General features: G+C 36.3%; 1 protein-coding gene across 1 annotated transcript in view; it reads right to left on the bottom strand.

The window, feature by feature from the left end:
• Positions 1-12,829, bottom strand: part of LOC107687381 (contactin-associated protein-like 4) — a 119,633-nt gene extending 106,804 nt beyond the window's left edge. The window contains exon 1 of the mRNA XM_016484676.1: positions 12,757-12,829. Within this exon, the coding sequence (XP_016340162.1) occupies positions 12,757-12,829 (73 nt within the window). The remainder of the gene's footprint in view (positions 1-12,756) is intronic.
• Positions 12,830-17,792: the final 4,963 nt, after the last annotated feature.

Genomic DNA, 17,792 nt, shown 5'->3' on the forward strand with positions numbered 1-17,792 from the left:
GCATATTAAAAAAAAACTATAATAACAATAGTAAAAAAAAAAAAATGCAAACAACGCAAAAATATAATATATTAATATTTAAAACGTATAAAACAAAAATGAAATAAAAAGTAATATTTTAAAATAAAGCTCTATATAGTGTGTTGGTCCAATGTATAAAACACGGGAACTTTGAGCAGACACCTGAACTCGATTGCTGCGATCATCTTCCCTCTAATCTATCATTCTGAAGCCATACTTTAGAAAAATAGCTTCTCATTTTCATATCAGAGAGCCGTATAGTGAAAGCGCTGGACCCTGTGATGGTTTTCACAGTTGTGATTTTTTCATTTTTTTAAAAACATGTCCTTCTGGCCCTTTTCTTTCCCTTGTTTTCAGTGAGAAAACAGTTTCAGCCGCTGATCAATACAAAGGCCCCTGCAGCTCATCCCGCGGCCGCTGATTGTGGAGAGGATCCTTTCGCAGTATGGAGGCTTTCGGTTCAGTCACGCTCAAATCAAAGCTTGAGGAGAGCTAGTAATGGACGACTAGCTGACTTCAAACAAACCTGATCTATAGAAAAGAGCTCAGCGACAGATTTCACTGCAATAGCCTTCACACACCAGCTGAAAGAAATCTCGAATGATTCGACAATGTAACATGTTTCCCTTTCATGGGAACTTCGAACTGCGTCCTCTAGGGGTCGCTATGGGGGACGCCTCATCGTGACCCGTGTCTGAAGCATACATTGAAAAAACACCAACTCGTTGGCCGGCGACAGCCATGACGTCACTACCGGTGCGACTATAGTATAAATAGTCGGGAACCATGGTTACATAAGTAACCTGAGACGTTATAAGTAAACCAGCAAATCAGCATATTAGAATGATTTCTGACACTGAAGACTGGTGTAATGATGCTGAAAATTCAGTTTTTGATCACAGCAATAAATTACATTTAACAATATATTCACATAGAAAAAGCTATTTTAAATAGAAATAATATTTCACTATTTTTCTGTCATTTTTAATCAAATAAATGCAGCTCTGGTTAACAGAATAAACATTTTTTAAATCTTATAGGTCCCAAACATTTGAAAGGGGTGCATGTATGTTTCTTAATGTCTTCTTTGACATAAAAGCACTTTATAAACATAGTTATATTATATTTTTAATCTCAACATTTTTGCTTTTTAAAAAAATGTAAATGTTTACAATTGGACTTTTTTAGTTTCTCATATTCCAAATGCATCAAAAGTTTTCAAATTTTAGTTTAGTTAAAGTATATAATAATTATAATATATGTATTCAATAAATGAAGATATCCAAGCAAAGTTGATGCAAACCAGGTAAAAAGAATAAAAATAGGGAAAAATAATAATAAATGAATGAATAAGTGTAAGCACTGTTTTAAAAGGTAAATAATAGAATAATTAATATAAATCAATAATAATACATTTCCCCTATACACCTAAATGATATTAAATGGAGTAGAAATTTGATTTTACTGCTTTTTTTTCCAGAGTTTCTCAAACTATCTACAACCAAAAGTCTGCGATCTAAATATGAACTCAATCATTTCTCATCAAATTATCTGAGCTGCTCTCCACATTCATTTGATACACTCTTAAAAAAAAACCTTTCGGGTATCAGTTCTTAAAAGAACCATTTTTATTAGTTCTTAGAACATTCTAAAAGTCCAAAGAACTTTTTTTTTTTCATTATAAAGATTCTACTGTATGTTTCCATTTTCATTATCCACATTCCATGCCAATAATAAACCTACATAGATGCCAATAATAAGAGTGTATCTGCATACACACTGCATCTCAATTTTCTCATTTTAGTTTTATTTCTCTTAATGAACTTCTGAAATGCCAACGATGAAACAAGTATCCTGAGCTCTGAAAGAGCATCACCTGAGCAATGAAATGTCCACAAACCGAACTGAAACGTTCTTCTCAAATCAATCGATTCTTCCTGAAAACCCCTTGGAGTTTATAATGGAGAAGCAAACGAGCACAAGCCGCCGGCGAGGTGTTTTTGATTGATAGGAAGCCGTAATGTCCTGACAGATACGAAGGCTCATCTCCGCTCTGCTTTTACAATTTGCTTGCCGGTTCCAGAAACCCATACAAATGTAAATGACACCAGGAGAGCAGCGCTAATGACGATAATTCATCATACACGCGGCCCGCGCTGATTAAACCTCCTCATACCTCATAGCGCTTGATATCACTTTTACATATTCAGACTTATCTGAGGATGCAGAAACGCAGTGACAAGCCAACAATCACCTAATTTCTCTCACAACAGCTGCTGAGGGCCTATTAAACCATTTCACACAGTCAGAGAAGAGTTGAACTCCAGTGCAAGAGACAACACAGAAAGTCATCAATTTAAAGAACACTGACGATAAAAGGAGCTCAAAACCGACTAATATGACAAAACCACTTACCCAAGTAAGTGACTGAACAGTGCAAGGTAATAAAAAAATAGAGACACTCCTTTCAATAATAATAATAATAATAATAACAATGAATAAAATAAACATTAAAACATTTAAAAATAAATAAATGATAAATAACAAAAAACAAAATTCTAAAGAAAAAAAACGAAACTAAAATAAAACATTAAAAATCCAATGAAAATAAATTGCAAATGCATTGAATTATGGATGTGTTGCAAGCTGTGTTTCATGCTGACATGTTCGTGTTGTCATTAAAAATGCGAGGCTGAGGTTGTGAATGTGCATTTATAAAACGAGCAGATTGTGCATGTTTGAGCGCATCTGTTTTTGCATTGGCCTCTTTTTCCCTGTATGCAAGCCAATATTAATTTATTGTTCTACACAATCATTAGCAGTGTTTCTGTGTACAGCTCATGGGTTTGCATTGATTGGACGGGCTGGACATGGTTTCAGCCAATAGCATGCTTTCAGACTGGTTTCTGTGTCCAGTAATTGGTAAAACAGAACGAGTGATGAGCTCTTCAGAGACTTCCCTCAATGACTGCATCTCCATCTTTTCATATTGATTCTGACAAGCCACTTCATGCAATCAGCAGCACTCTAAATGCAAACAAAACGAGATTTTTACATTTTCAACATTCATACCATGCGCGTGCGGTGCAACATGGGACGTTTTTTACACAGTACTGAAGGAGTTCATATGGACGGTGCAACACTTGCAGTTGTTCCTCCACTACAACACATTTATAAAAACAAATTATTTAAAATAAATTATTTAAAAATATTTATAATAATATCAAAAACACTTAATAAAATGTTTAAAACAACAACAAAAAACAATATAAATAAAAACAATAAATATACACAACAATAATAAACATAATAAATATTAATATTTAAAACAAATACAAAAAATTGCTTTAAAAATAAATGATGATGATGATGATGATAAATTATATTATTTAAAATAATTTAAAACAAATAAAAAATATAAAAACAAACAAATAAATGTAAACAAATTATTAAAAATAATAAAAATGAAAAACAATAGATTAATCAAATGAAATAATAAAATAAATATGAATATTTAAAACAAATAAAACAGAAATAGCTTTCAAAAATAAATGATGATGATGATGATAATATTAATAATAATAATAATTATTATTTAAAATAATTTAAAACAAATAAAAAATATAAAAACAAACAAATAAATGTAAACAATTATTAAAACAAAGAAGTAATTTAAGCAGAAGCCTTTGGATCAAAAGTTTTTTTTAAGATCATGAAAATGTAGAGCATACCATGGTACTGAGCAATTACCATACTCACATACTATGTTATTAATGTAATACACCAAGTTACTTCACCATGATATTGCATCCAAAAAGTCATAGCGCATGCTGGTTTCTTGAGATACAGTGCATTATGGAGATCTCACTGAAGTGTTGGACAGTAAGAGCTGAAGCTCAGAAGTGCAGACGCAGCATTAACTGTGTGTCACTACAGCTGTCTCACGCTTCTGTGAAGATTCAACCTGTTAAACAGCACAATACATCCAAACCCCGCACGTCTGAAAGCTGCCAGAGCTCTGCGACTCAATGACTAATGCCGCGCGATCTGATGAGAGGCTACAGCCAATCTGCCCCCATTATTTATTCAAACTTACACAGAAACTACTGAGCAAACTCCCCGAGCAGCCCACTGTCAGCGCGTCAGCCTTTGATCCGAGCCTTTATCTCGGGCAAACACACCTGACAGCCAGGCCACAATGCAGCCTTCAGCTGCGCAGAATTATTCTGTTTAACAATGCAAAACAATTAAGGAAAAATGTCATGATGACAGACTGGCAGAGCACAATGAAGGTAGAGACATCAGAAAACATCAGCGGCCATCAGATTAACTCAATGCAACGTTATCTAACAAGGTGGGCACGAACGTCAAGACGCATCCCTGTGACGGCTAGCCATGAATAAAACATAAATACAGCAGCGAGACAAGAGCGTCATGTGGAGCCGAGCGTCATTCTATGTGGAGACTTGCATGACTTGCAACATGCATGAAACAAACATCAGTTGCATGCATAAAGAAATGCATAAGAGACTATGCATGTTTTATTATTCTCTCCATTTGAATGCATCGTTCTCATGCTTCTGTGACATATTTTCAAGCATCAAAACCGCATGGATTTCATTACGGGGAGAAACTTAAGATTCACTGAGATATTTCCCATCTGCTTCTTAATTTCCTCTTCTATGCAGTACATGTGAAGTACGCAATGAATAAATATTAATTGACGCTGCCGGTACAAGTTAACAAAGAGAATTGGTTTATAACTCAATATATCTGGGTGTGCGTTCAGCTCAGCGCAGGTTTAACCCGTTTTATGGTCCGGCAGCTGGAAATTTCCCTGCACTGCTGCATACGACTGTGTTTCTGACTCAAAGGCCAGTGAAATAGGTCCTGAAACTCTACACATGAATTCATATTTTCTGCAGCATTCCTAATTCAGCACTAGCTGAGATTATCATAAGCTGATCCGAGGGTGGTAGTATGTTTTTTGGGGGGGTTTATAAGGACGTCTGAGACTGTGTGACTTCTGAAAGCCCTCCTGATCAAACATGTGGCGTTAAGTCATTTTCTTCCGGATCTACAGCTCACTTGCGTCATGCTATTTTTTAACCAAAGAAAGTCTGTGAAGAAAGTCACACGATACTGGAGACGCTTAAAAGTCCTTCAGTGGGTCTGTGCAGCACTTCAGATTCACAAAAGATGACGAACCCTTTTCTTTTTCAACTGTTTAGGGGACACTGGGGCTACTTGTGAGTCTTTATCTCAATAACTAGCAGGCTTTGAGTCAAAAGTCCAGTTAAACAAATGCATGTTTTCTCTATTAGTAGTAACTGAATGATGAAGGCTGAAACTGTGTGCTCAGGATGTCAGGTTGGGGCAAGTTGTCACATTTGCATTAGAGCAACTTATCAGTGCTGGGTTACATGTAATCTGATGTAAACTAATTACATGATGCAACCCTGATGCAACGTATTATTTAATGCACTTTGTGTTGTTTATAAGAAAGAATGTAATACATTTTCTTTCTTTTTGTATTTTCATATCAATACAGTACAAAATAATCGTATTCAAATCTATGCCAGAAGAGCTTTATTGCCAAGTGTGTTTGCACATACAAGGAATCTGTTTTGGTGACAGAAGCTTCCAGTGCACAGAGACAACAACAAAACACAGATAATAAAAAAATTAAGATATATGAAAAAAAAAACATGTATATACATAAATAAACAAAAATTGTGTGTATAGGTGTGCTATAGATGGAATAGAATAGAATAAGATGTTAGGATGGACTGGTATCAAATAAATATAAGGTTATTGCACATTTTTATTGCACAATAGGGAGAGCATTTAACTGTTCATGTGGTCGATTCCCTGGGGGAAGAAACTTTTTTTGTGCCTGGCTGTCCTGGTGTTCGGTGCTCTGTAGCGCCGGCCAGATGGCAAAAGTTAAGAAGGAGATGGCTTGGATGTGAGGGATCCAGAGTGATTTTCTGATCCCTTTTCCTCACAAGGGTGGGCAGGGGAGCACCAATAATCCTCTCAGCAGTCCAAACCGTCCTCTGTAGTCTCCTGAAGTCTGATTTTGTAGCTGAGCCAAACCAGACAGTTATTGAAGTGCACAGGACAGACTCAATGACGGCCGAGTAGAACTGTGTGAGCAGCTCCTGTGGCAGGTTGAACTTCCTCAGCTGGCGAAGGAAGTACAGCCTCTGTTGGGCCTTTTTCACAATGGAGTTTATGTGAATGTCCCGCTTCAGGTCCTGAGAGATGGTGGTGCCCAGGAATCTGAACGACTCTACTGTAATGTGTTCACGTGCAGTTCACGCGTGAGGTTTGCTTTATTAAAGTCCTGAGAATGATTAAAACAGAGTCCGGGTGTTGTTGCTCTGTGTCTGTAATCTGATCAATCAGCTGTTGTCGCGCCGCGCTCACGTGCGCTTGCGGAGGAATGTAAACACTTACGAGAATGAACGAAGAAAACTCCCGCGGCTTACAGTTGATGAAGAGCGCTTCTAGATCGGGACAGCACATCTTCTTCAATGCTGTTACATCTGTACACCACCTCTCATTGATGTAATAGCATGTCCCGCCGCCACACGATTTCCCCGCTGATTCTGCGTCGTGATCCGCTCTGAACTGCTGGAAGCCCGGCAGATTTAACGTGCTGTCCGGAATGGCTTCATTCAGCCAGGTTTCCATGAAACACAGAGCAGCAGAGTTTGAAAAATCCTTATTTATTCGGGAAAGCAGAAGAAGTTTGTCCGTTTTGTCGGGTAGAGAGCGAAGATTCGGCAGATGGATGTTAGGCAGCGCAGTTCTAAAGTCGCGATGTAGGACAAAAGTACAAAAGTAATCTAAAAGTAATCAAATGGACCATTGACACTCCTAATTGAGATTGTAGATAGAGTGTCAATTTGAGAGATAGGTGGCGGTAATGCACGTATAAGTCTGCGATCTGCTGTAAAGCAAGAAGAAGAAGACGCGTCACGCGCCGGCTGTTGATAACGCACTCAGGACAGTTCAGACATTGCAGTGCATCAGAGGTAAAAAACGATATAAATACTGTTCAGTTTCTTGCACAGACCGATCGCTTCATGTCTTTACACATCAATGTATCGTCACGAGCCGCAGGGTTTAATTTGGTTTTGTTTGTGTATGGTTTTTTTTTACTCTCAAAGCCGTGATTCCCATTCACCTCCATTATAAGACTGACAGACTGCAACGGTTTGTGTTAAAAATCTTCGTTTGTGTTCTACTGAAGAAACAAAGTCACCTACATCTTGGATGCCCTGGGGGTAAGCAGATAAACATCACATTTTCGTTTTTGGGTGAACTATCCCTTTAATGGACTACAATTTTATATAATAAATAGACATTTAATATTAATTTCAACATTTTATTTTAAATAAATAAATATTATTATTACTACTATTTAATCAGATATATTGTCTATATGTTTTATTTAAATAGCATCATATTTTTTGAAAAATGTTTAGATTTTGCTGAAAAGCCATTAAATAAACTATAACACATTATAAAGTTTATTTTGAAATTTAAAAATAAATAAATAACATTATTTATTTAGATATATTGTATATTTAAATAACATCATATTTGTAGTAAAATATATTATACTATATAAAATATTAAATTATATTATAATATATTATATTATTATATGATATAATATATCATATATGATATGATTGCTTCCATTGTCCTCATTTGTAAGTCGCTTTGGATAAAAGCGTCTGCTAAATGACTAAATGTAGATGTATATTATCAAATATCAATCAATCAATAAACCAACCAACCAATCAATCAATCAATCAATCAATCAATCAATCAATCAATCAATCAATCAATCAATCAATCCCTGGATTAAAAAGTGTGACAATTAGCCTCAGCAACCCTGTTAGAGAATTAAACAGTCTTGATGTTTGATTATTTACTACTACATGTAGTTCTTCAGATCAGTGTTTTGGTGTCTCTGATCTTTAAAGCACCACAATGCTTTTCTAAGCACCAAGAGAGAATGAGTTCTTTGTGGAACATCAAAGGTTCTCCAGTGACATCAGGCTGGTTCGAAATAGAACACATATTTTCAAATGTATCATTTCTAAAAGATGCAGTGCGAGTGGAATATAGATCCCAAGCTACTTCTACACGTTCATGTTCTGGTCCTTCAGGGACGCGTGTTTCATCTCGTTTGGTTTTATCTGCATACTAAGGAGCTACTCCTCAAATCAAGCCGTTTGATTCTTGCAGGGGTCTGTAGGCTTGAGAAGCCCTTATTATAAACGATAATCCCTGACAGGAGGATCTGTGTGATGAATGCAAGTTTCTTAATGGAGGGACACCCTCGGAGGGGAAATCACATTAAACATAAATTTTCTTGACATGCATGTTGTAATTGCTTGTTTTAACTACTAATGAGCTGCTGTCCTGAAGGCCAGTGATATACGAGTCCTCATCTGAGTGAGTGACGTCAGCAGCGTAGTAAACATGAGTAAGACGCTCCGCTGGGAGCCAGACTCGCAATGAAATTCAGAAAACTTTGCTGGCTGTAAGCATATAAACAAACAAACAACACACTAATGCATATGGGATCACGGCTGTGATCTCAATGAATACTAGCCTACTGTGTATGCTTTGTACTACCTTCTATTTTTTTTAAAGAACTGAAACAGTATGTATTACACAATGATACATGTCTCCAACAGCAGCATGTTACATTGATGTCACTACATTGACTGTCAATTACTGTATCATCCTGGAAATAAAAGCGGTTATTTATTTTTTAAGCCATTCAAGTAAATAAATAAATAAATAAAATAGATTAATTTAAATAAACAAAAATGATTATGTTTTACTTAAATTCATGTAAAATAATAAGATAAAAATGTAAATAATATGTAAATAATACAAATGTAAAATAAAAATAAACATTCAAATAAACAAATAACATTATCATTATTTAAAACAATATTATATTTATGTAAACAAATTGTAAAAAATATGTACATATGTAAAAATAAAATAATGTTATTTAATTATATGAAAAAATAAATAAATAAATATTATAATTGATATTCATGTAAATATATATAACAAAAATATATAAACTAATGTATTTAAATAAGTAAATAGCATTATTTATATTAAAGTAAAAACAATATGAAAATATACATATGTAAAAATGTAAATATGTAAAAAACTAAAATAAATACAAATGTTATTTAATTATATTGATGTACCAAAAATAACTAAATCTTTTTATTTATATTTGTGTACATAATACAAATATAAGATACAAAAAAACGTATTTGAATAAATACATATTTATATTTATGTAAGAAACAATATGAAATGTACATTTATGTAAAATTGTTAAAAACATGCAAATATGTAAAAAAAAATATGCACATCACAACTAAAAATTCCTTTCATATTTATATAAATAATACAAATACAAATATATAAATAAGTGTATTAAAATAAATAAATAATATTATTTCTATATATGTTAAAGCAAAATTAAATAAATAAATAAATAAATAAATATTATTATTATGTAATAAATACACAAAAAATAAACAGTTTTGGCAAGCCTTATTAAATAATGAATCAGGATATTATAAAAATCTCAGCTGATATTCGCAACACTTGAAATGAAAGGACAAGTCAAGTGCTTTGTGGGATACAGTATTGCACACAGTGTTGGAAGGCTGTTTAGTCCACATTTTGACCAATGTAGTTAATCATTTAGCTTTTCTATGCATACAGAAAACCTGCATACTGGGCACAGTTCACATACTACATACTGCAGCACTAATACTCATACTATACTAGTAGCAGACACAAACCGAAAGCCACAAAACTCTTGATAGAGTCATGGAGTCTTTCAACCACTAGAGCAACATCAGAAAGCGAAACCACAGACAGATAAACAATTTATTTGTGCGTGTGTAGATAGCAGGCAGGTCGAGCCGTGTCACTAACACCATTCCCCTCCATTACCGACAACTAATCACTTTCACTGCGCTCACGAGGAAAAGCAACATCCAGACGCCCGACGCCAAACTACTGGAGAACTCGGACGCCTCAAGGGTGAGAAATATCTGATTAGCTGCTTTCTTCATGGGTGCACACTTCTCCTTTGACCTTGCTAGCAGGTCACTCTGCGTTCCCACCCTGCCACAGGGAAAGCACTGAAGAGTGAAATGAAATACGCATGTAGAATGTGACACGGCTCGGGAGTCGCTCCTCCTGCAGCGTCCCGCCGTCTATTTTGTCGTGTTTTATCCGTTCTTCTTCAAGCGCACATCTGTGAGCGTCTTTTAGCGAGAGTTTGAGGCTGCTGATATAAAACATGGAGCACATTTAAAGGAATAGTTCACTCCAAAATTAAAATTCGGACTTTATTTACTCGCTTACGATCCACATGCTGTTATCTTGTTCTGTGGGACACCACAGGGGGCTTTTTTTTAAAGGAAATTTATGCTGCTCTTTTATATACAACAATTCATAATGACAACGACTGTCAAGCTCAAAAAAACAAAACATAAAGAATCATATACTCACACAAAACGGTCTATAAGTTAAGTTAAGTTAAACTTAACTTCAACATACAAAACACATTCAACATACATGTGCACAACTATTTTTTGTTTGTTTTATACCTTTTATACATATATATATAAAGTCCCTTCTGCTCATCAAGGCTGCATTTATTTTGTGAAAAAATGAGAAATATTATTATAATTTAAAATAGTTGTTTTCTATGTGAATATATTTTCAAATGTAATTTATATCTGTGATTCAAAGCTGAATTTTCAGCACCATTACTCCAGTCTTCAGTATCACATGATCTTCAGAAATCATTCTAAGATGCTGATTTGCTGCTCAAGAAACATTTCTGATTATTATCAGTGTTGAAAACAGTTGTGCTGATGAATATTTTTCTGGAAACCGTGATACATTTTATTTAATTTCTTTAAAAAATCCAAATCTATCTATCTATCTATCTATCTATCTATCTATCTATCTATCTAAATTGGATGTCTTTTTTCCAAAATTCTTCAAAAATTCACCTTCTGTGCTCCAATAACATAAGCAAAAAAACAGATTTAACATTTTCGGCTGAAGTACCCCCTTTAAGTGTTTGGACATGCACAGAAAATAAATAGCTTTTTCTCCCAAATGCACTCGACACTGACAGCTAAAGAAATGTTTGCGAAAGTGCAGTATATTCTGTAGACAAAATATGGCTGAGGATGATGAATTCTCTGGGCTGTATCACCTATCAGCCGTGGCAGGTGTGTGAGATGAATGTGCTTTGGTTTTGGGTGCCGAAGCCTTGAGTCTGACGGCTGCGGCGTAGTTTTCTGCCAATTTTGCGCTTAAATACTGCGGCCCGTATTAATAAATGCAAATGCATTAGGAGCAGGCGCGAGTTCAACGAGGAAAAAAAAAACACACAACTGCCACTAACTGTGTAACCTTGACTCCATAAGACTCCCATTCAGCGTTTGACTTTCTATTCACACATTTTCATAACTGACAGTAAAGAAGACGTATGAGGGTGATTTGTTGAATGAATGTCCAGGCTCTTTGAGACCATGAATCATAAAGGACAACATGCTTTGCGGGGAAATACGGAGCGCATTCGCAGCAAATTGATCTTATGCTGAGGGTTTATGTCTCGTTCTATACAAACAACTGATAGAATTGATAAACGATAAATCCCGATGAGGCTGAGACCTCACTATAGGAGATACAAATCATATTTCCACATATAGTTACTGTTAGGCTAAAGTGACGTTTAATCAACACAAACTGGATCCTACAGTGTAAAAAAATTATTCTTCAAAGTTGTAAATAAAGATCATTAGAGTATGTTTTACAAGAAAATACTATTTTAGTTTTTCCACTTCAAAGTGTTACATTTAATTCAAAATTGAATTGCCATTTCTTAATAATTATCAGCGTTGTCTTAGTGTTATTATTATTATTATAGCTTTTTTTAAATATTTTGAATTATTTTTTCATTCTTGTATTTTCTATTTTCCATTTTTCTTTTTAATTAATTATTAATTAATAAAGTTAATATATTAAATATTGCAATTTCTGAGTGAAAATTGTTTCAAAGATTTTCAAACATTTTTAGTAACACTTTAGATTAGGGAACATGTTCATAAGTGGTTTCCCCTCAATGAACTCCTAATTTGCTGCTTATTAATAGTTAGAAAGGTAGTTGTTAAGGCATTAATGTATAAGTACTAAACAGCCAGTATGCTCGTAATATGCATGCTAATAAGCAACTAGTTAATAGTGAGAACTGGTCCTTAAAATAAAGTGTTACCAGATTTTTTTCAGTGAAACTACCAAAAAAAACAGCTACCAAGCTTCAGTTTAACAATATTAGTGTGTGATTTCTGTATTCTGTGACTTATTTCCACTAGCTTTACCGAATGAAACTGCAAAAATAAAGATTTTTCCTGAACACTCTGTCTTCCATTGGTCAATCAAACAGATAGTCCCGCCCACAATTCAGCCATTGGCTGAATCAGAAGTTGACATGTCAGATCAATGTTTTGAAAGCATAACAGTTTCATTCTTCACAACTCTCAGCTTTACAAAAAACTTTGTAGACAGAAATCAAATTCTGACTAATTTCTTTCAGAACTCTCAACTAGTAAACAAAAATGTGGACCTAAATGATCAGTGTCAGACTCTGTTCCTGTGTTGTGTTTTCCTCCTCCATGTGCTCCATGTCCTGGTTTTCCCATGTGTTTTCTGTTCCCATTATGTTCCCTGATTAGTTCATCATTAGTTCCAGGTGTTCCCTCATTAGTTTCCTTGATTAGTCCTATGATTTTAAGCCCTCTGTTTCCTCAGTCGAGCGTGCTGTCTTGAACGTCGATCCCGTGTCCTACATGTGATTCCTTGATGTCAATAAAGACTGTTGATCTTGATTCTCCTGCGTTCTCCTCGTTCCACATTCCTGGTTCCTCGCTCCTCACAGTAGGCACATCGTGACAGAAGACAGCACCAAAACAGTAAGCGGTGCCCCCTCTCCCCTTGTTTGTTTCCGTTTTCTGAAAAGTGTTTTTGTTTTCCGTTCCCCCCGCGATAATGTTGATCGCTGCACGATTCATCGTGCTAGCCTGTAGAGATCTCCCCTTCGTTGAGTATGCCAGGGAGTTCTGCGGGCTCGCCGCGGCGACGGCTTTAGATAACGCCACCATCAACTCTTTGTTCTGGCACGGGGCCTATTACCATCGCCCTGTGGACCTCCCAGACACCACGGGACTACGCTGGAGGGAAGGGATCCTCTGGTGTCTGGAGAGTGTCCTGCCCCGAGCCAGAACCAGAGAGGGTTCCAGTCCCCGAGTTTAGCCCAAGGAGGGCTCCAGTCCCCATGTCCTGTCCAAGGAGGGCTCCAGTCCCCAAGTCAAGCCCAGGGAGGGCCACAGTTCCCGAGTTAGGCCTATGGAGGGCCTCTAAAGACAATATTCTCCCCAAGGATTTTTTTTGGGGGAGGGGTAGTATGGGTCCATCCGTAGTGGCCGTTTCATTCTTCACAACTCTCAGCTTTATTTCATTCTTCACAACTCTCAGCTTTACAAAAAACTTTGTAGACAAAAATCTAATCCTGAATAATTTATTTCAGAACTCTCAACTAGTAAACAAAAATGTGGACCTAAATGATCAGTGTCAGACTGTTCCTGTCTTGTGTTGTGTTTTCCTCCCCCACGTGCTCCATGTCCTGGTTTCCCCATGTGTGTCCTGTTCCCATTATGTTCCCTGATTAGTTCATCATTAGTTCCAGGTGTTCCCTCATTAGTTTCCTTGATTAATCCTATGATTTAAGCCCTGTGTTTCCTCAGTCGAGCGTGCTGTCTTGAATGTCGATCCCGTGTCCCGCGTGTGCCTCCTAGTTTGTCTGCTCCGCCATAGCTTCCCAGTCTGCCTGATCCGCCATGGCCTCTCAGTCTGCCTGATCCGCCATGGCCTCTCAGTCTCCCTGCTCCGCCATGGCCTCCCAGTCTGCCTGCTCAGCCATGGCCTCCTAGTCTGCCTGCTCCACCATGGCCTCCTAGTCTGCCTGCTCCGCCATGGCCTCCTACTCTGTCTGCTCCGCCATGGCCTCCTAGTCTGCCTGCTCTGAGTAATGCCAGATCAATGTTTTGAAAGCATAACAGTTTCATTCTTCACAACTCTCAGCTTTATTTCATTCTTCACAACTCTCAGCTTTACAAAAAACTTTGTAGACAAAAATCTAATCCTGAATAATTTATTTCAGAACTCTCAACTAGTAAACAAAAATGTGGACCTAAATGATCAGTGTCAGACTGTTCCTGTCTTGTGTTGTGTTTTCCTCCCCCACGTGCTCCATGTCCTGGTTTCCCCATGTGTGTCCTGTTCCCATTATGTTCCCTGATTAGTTCATCATTAGTTCCAGGTGTTCCCTCATTAGTTTCCTTGATTAATCCTATGATTTAAGCCCTGTGTTTCCTCAGTCGAGCGTGCTGTCTTGAATGTCGATCCCGTGTCCCGCGTGTGATTCCTTGATGTCAATAAAGACTGTTGATTTTGATTTTCCTGCGTCCTCGCTCCTCACAGTAGGTACACCGTGACAATCAGGAGAACCTTTAAAGGAGCTTTTATTCTCTAGTTTTAGCTATGAAGAAACCACAAAACTGATCTAAAGAACCTTTGAAACAAAACATTTTAATCTCCAAATCAAAGAGCATCTCATGAACCTTATGGCCAAAAATAATTACTGATAAGAAGATCTTTGATCCTCCAGAATGAACGCGCGTACGACAGTCAGCGGAAGCTAGAGGTTACGGTTTATAAAGTTTTAAATATGGATTTTTTTTTTTTTACAAAAATGCATTGATTCGCTTCAGGAGGCTTTTATTCACCCCTGGAGTGGTCTAGGACACTTTTTATTATGGATGGATGCACTTTATTTGACGTCTTTTGGACATTTTTTAATATAACTCCAATTGGATTTGTCTGAAAGAAGGAAGTCATATACACCTAGGATGGCTTGAGGGTGAGTAAATCATGGGGTAATTTTCATTTTTGGGTGAACTATCCCTTTAAAGACCAGATAACTTTGAATGAACGTTCTATTAATGTTACTGGAAGAATGTTTGTTTATAACTTTGAGAGAACTTTACCAGAACATTCCCTGATAGCTGGGTAGATCTTTAAAGGTTCTCCTAAAACTAACGCTCAATAGTCAATTATCATGTCATTTTATATATTTTTGGCAACTATTTAAACATTAGAAATGTGCACATTTCACCTTTAAGGACGAGGTTTATCCCTCATGTTATCATTCATCAGCACGACCCACTTCCCAAGGAGCTGAAATCCAGCCAAACTAGATCCCTCGCTTGCCATCTCCTTTCTTCCTGCTCTTTAATTGATTCTGCTGGCCGTTTTTAGCAAGACACAGCGACATACTTCACACTTATGACTAAGCTTTCGCCACACTCTGGTGGCAACTCAGTTTTATCATAAAGCGCACGACACCGCCAAGAGTAAGCAGCCACACAGTCATGATTAAATTGAACACTTCAATGCCTCCGGACCAGCTTTCAGCAATGATAAACGACCTGGAAGTAAAGATAACATAGTAGGGGATGTCAGTCTTTCTGACCTGAGATCAGATAGGGAAACCCTCCTGATATGCTCAGTGCAGACACTGAGTGTTTAGACGTGATTGTCAGGCCGATTTTGAGCCAACAAACTGGCCCCGGATCTCACCAGTCTGCTTCGGTGCTGAATATAATTGCCTTGGCAGAATGAACAGCCTGGGCTTAATGTGAAAAAACTGCTGCTGCACTACTCTGTTAATTCATTGACCACTGTATTTGTCATCTATATTAGTAACAGTCACATTTCTGGGCCTATTACTATTACAAATAGGTAAACAAAGGCCGAGCGTCAAAAAAGAAATACTGTCACACCATGCGAGAGCTTATACACTATTAAACAAAGGATCAAAATGTGTTTTACAGCCTGATGAAGCACAAGAAAAAAGAGCATTTATTCTTGAGTTCTTGACAAAAAAAAAAAAAAAAACACTTTCTGAGAGCTAAGAAACTAAAACACGGATCTGAAGCACCTATTAAAAAACATCAAAAATATCCAAATTACCAAAGAGTACCTCAAAAACCTTACACTGCCAAAGATAATTACAAGACGGTTTTTTGTTGATAATTAAAAAAATCAATCAAGATCTTTAAATGTTCTCCTACACTCCTAAAAAATTATTGTCATGTTTGTTATTTTATATACATTTTATATAAATGCAATTCCAATGGGTAAATGTATTTGTAAATGTAAATGTGTTCCAATGGCATAACAACATGCTAATTACAGAAAAAGCACAATAATAAAGAAAAATATATAGAAGAAAAAGCACAAAATATTGTGACTTTGACCATGAATGGAATGTAAACAGCATGCAGTGAGAACTGTATTGAATTGGAAGGCAATATAAATTAATTATTTATGTAAATATAATAAAAATACGTAAAGTGTATATAATAATACTATTTATGTAGCTGTATAAAAACAAATAACATTATGTAAAAGATAATATAAATATGCAAAACACATTTTTACAGAAATAAAATAATATTAATTTATATATTATACATTATATATGTGTTATATTATATTATACATTACATAAGTAAATAAATATTATTAAATAAATAAATAATATTTATGTAAAGAAATCAGAAAGTAAAATGTATATAATTCATAAATAACATTGTTTATTTAATTATTTATGTAAAATATTTATTTTTTAGATTTGTAATAAATACATAAACAGTAATAGTCATAGTAATACTAATGTAATATGGTTCAAAAGCACATATGTTCTGGTGAACCAACATGGGCTTCACTTTTATTTCTTAATAAAACATCTATGTTCTGGTGCTTTAAGGAGCCCTGATCTGATCTGAAGAACCTGAATAAACTGGTTCTGGAAATCTGAAGAATGAAACATCAACAGCTGTTTTCATCTCCAAAGAAACCAACAACTCAAGCCTCAAACATGCCACAATGCTTTGCAGAAAAGAACCATTAAAATTAAAGAGCCTTTATGCTTAAGTGTGTGCTCCAGTATGAAACTACTACACAAGTGAGCCCCTGAGTCCATTCTGAAAATCGAGATATAATAATATCCCGCTAAATCTACCTTGGAGGTTAAAAGAAAAATAGAAGTGATTTCAGAAATGAAGCTTCTGTTGATGGCTCTTTAGGGCACGAGGACTTCAAAATGAAGAGTGAAAGTGGGTCATTGGATGTAAACAGGCCTGTGTGGACTCCCAGCGCACATGTGAGTTCAGTCCACTTCCGACAGAGGAACCAGCTGAGCCCAGCATGGCTTTGATTGCGGCCTGATTCTGCGTCTCAAATGGACATGAGCAGGATATTTCAGGCTTGTGCTATATGGAGCTTACAGTGGTGGCCATACAGACAAAGCTGAACAAACCCTACAAAAACCCAAGTCTAAGTGATCAGATGCACACCATGACACAGGTGGAAAAACCCCACAGATGCACACTGCATGAGAAAGACTTGAGGGAGAACTCGCACTAGCAACCACCCAAAACACCCTGACAACCACATAGCAACATGCCAAAAACGACTAGAACACCCTGACAACGGCCATAGCATCATATGCGCTGTTCACAAAGGCACCATTCACACAGGCACCATTCATACGGTTTCAA

The sequence above is a fragment of the Sinocyclocheilus anshuiensis genome, unplaced genomic scaffold (genome assembly GCF_001515605.1).
Source record: "Sinocyclocheilus anshuiensis isolate Anshui unplaced genomic scaffold, SAMN03320099.WGS_v1.1 scaffold3005, whole genome shotgun sequence".
Lineage (NCBI taxonomy): Eukaryota > Metazoa > Chordata > Actinopteri > Cypriniformes > Cyprinidae > Sinocyclocheilus > Sinocyclocheilus anshuiensis.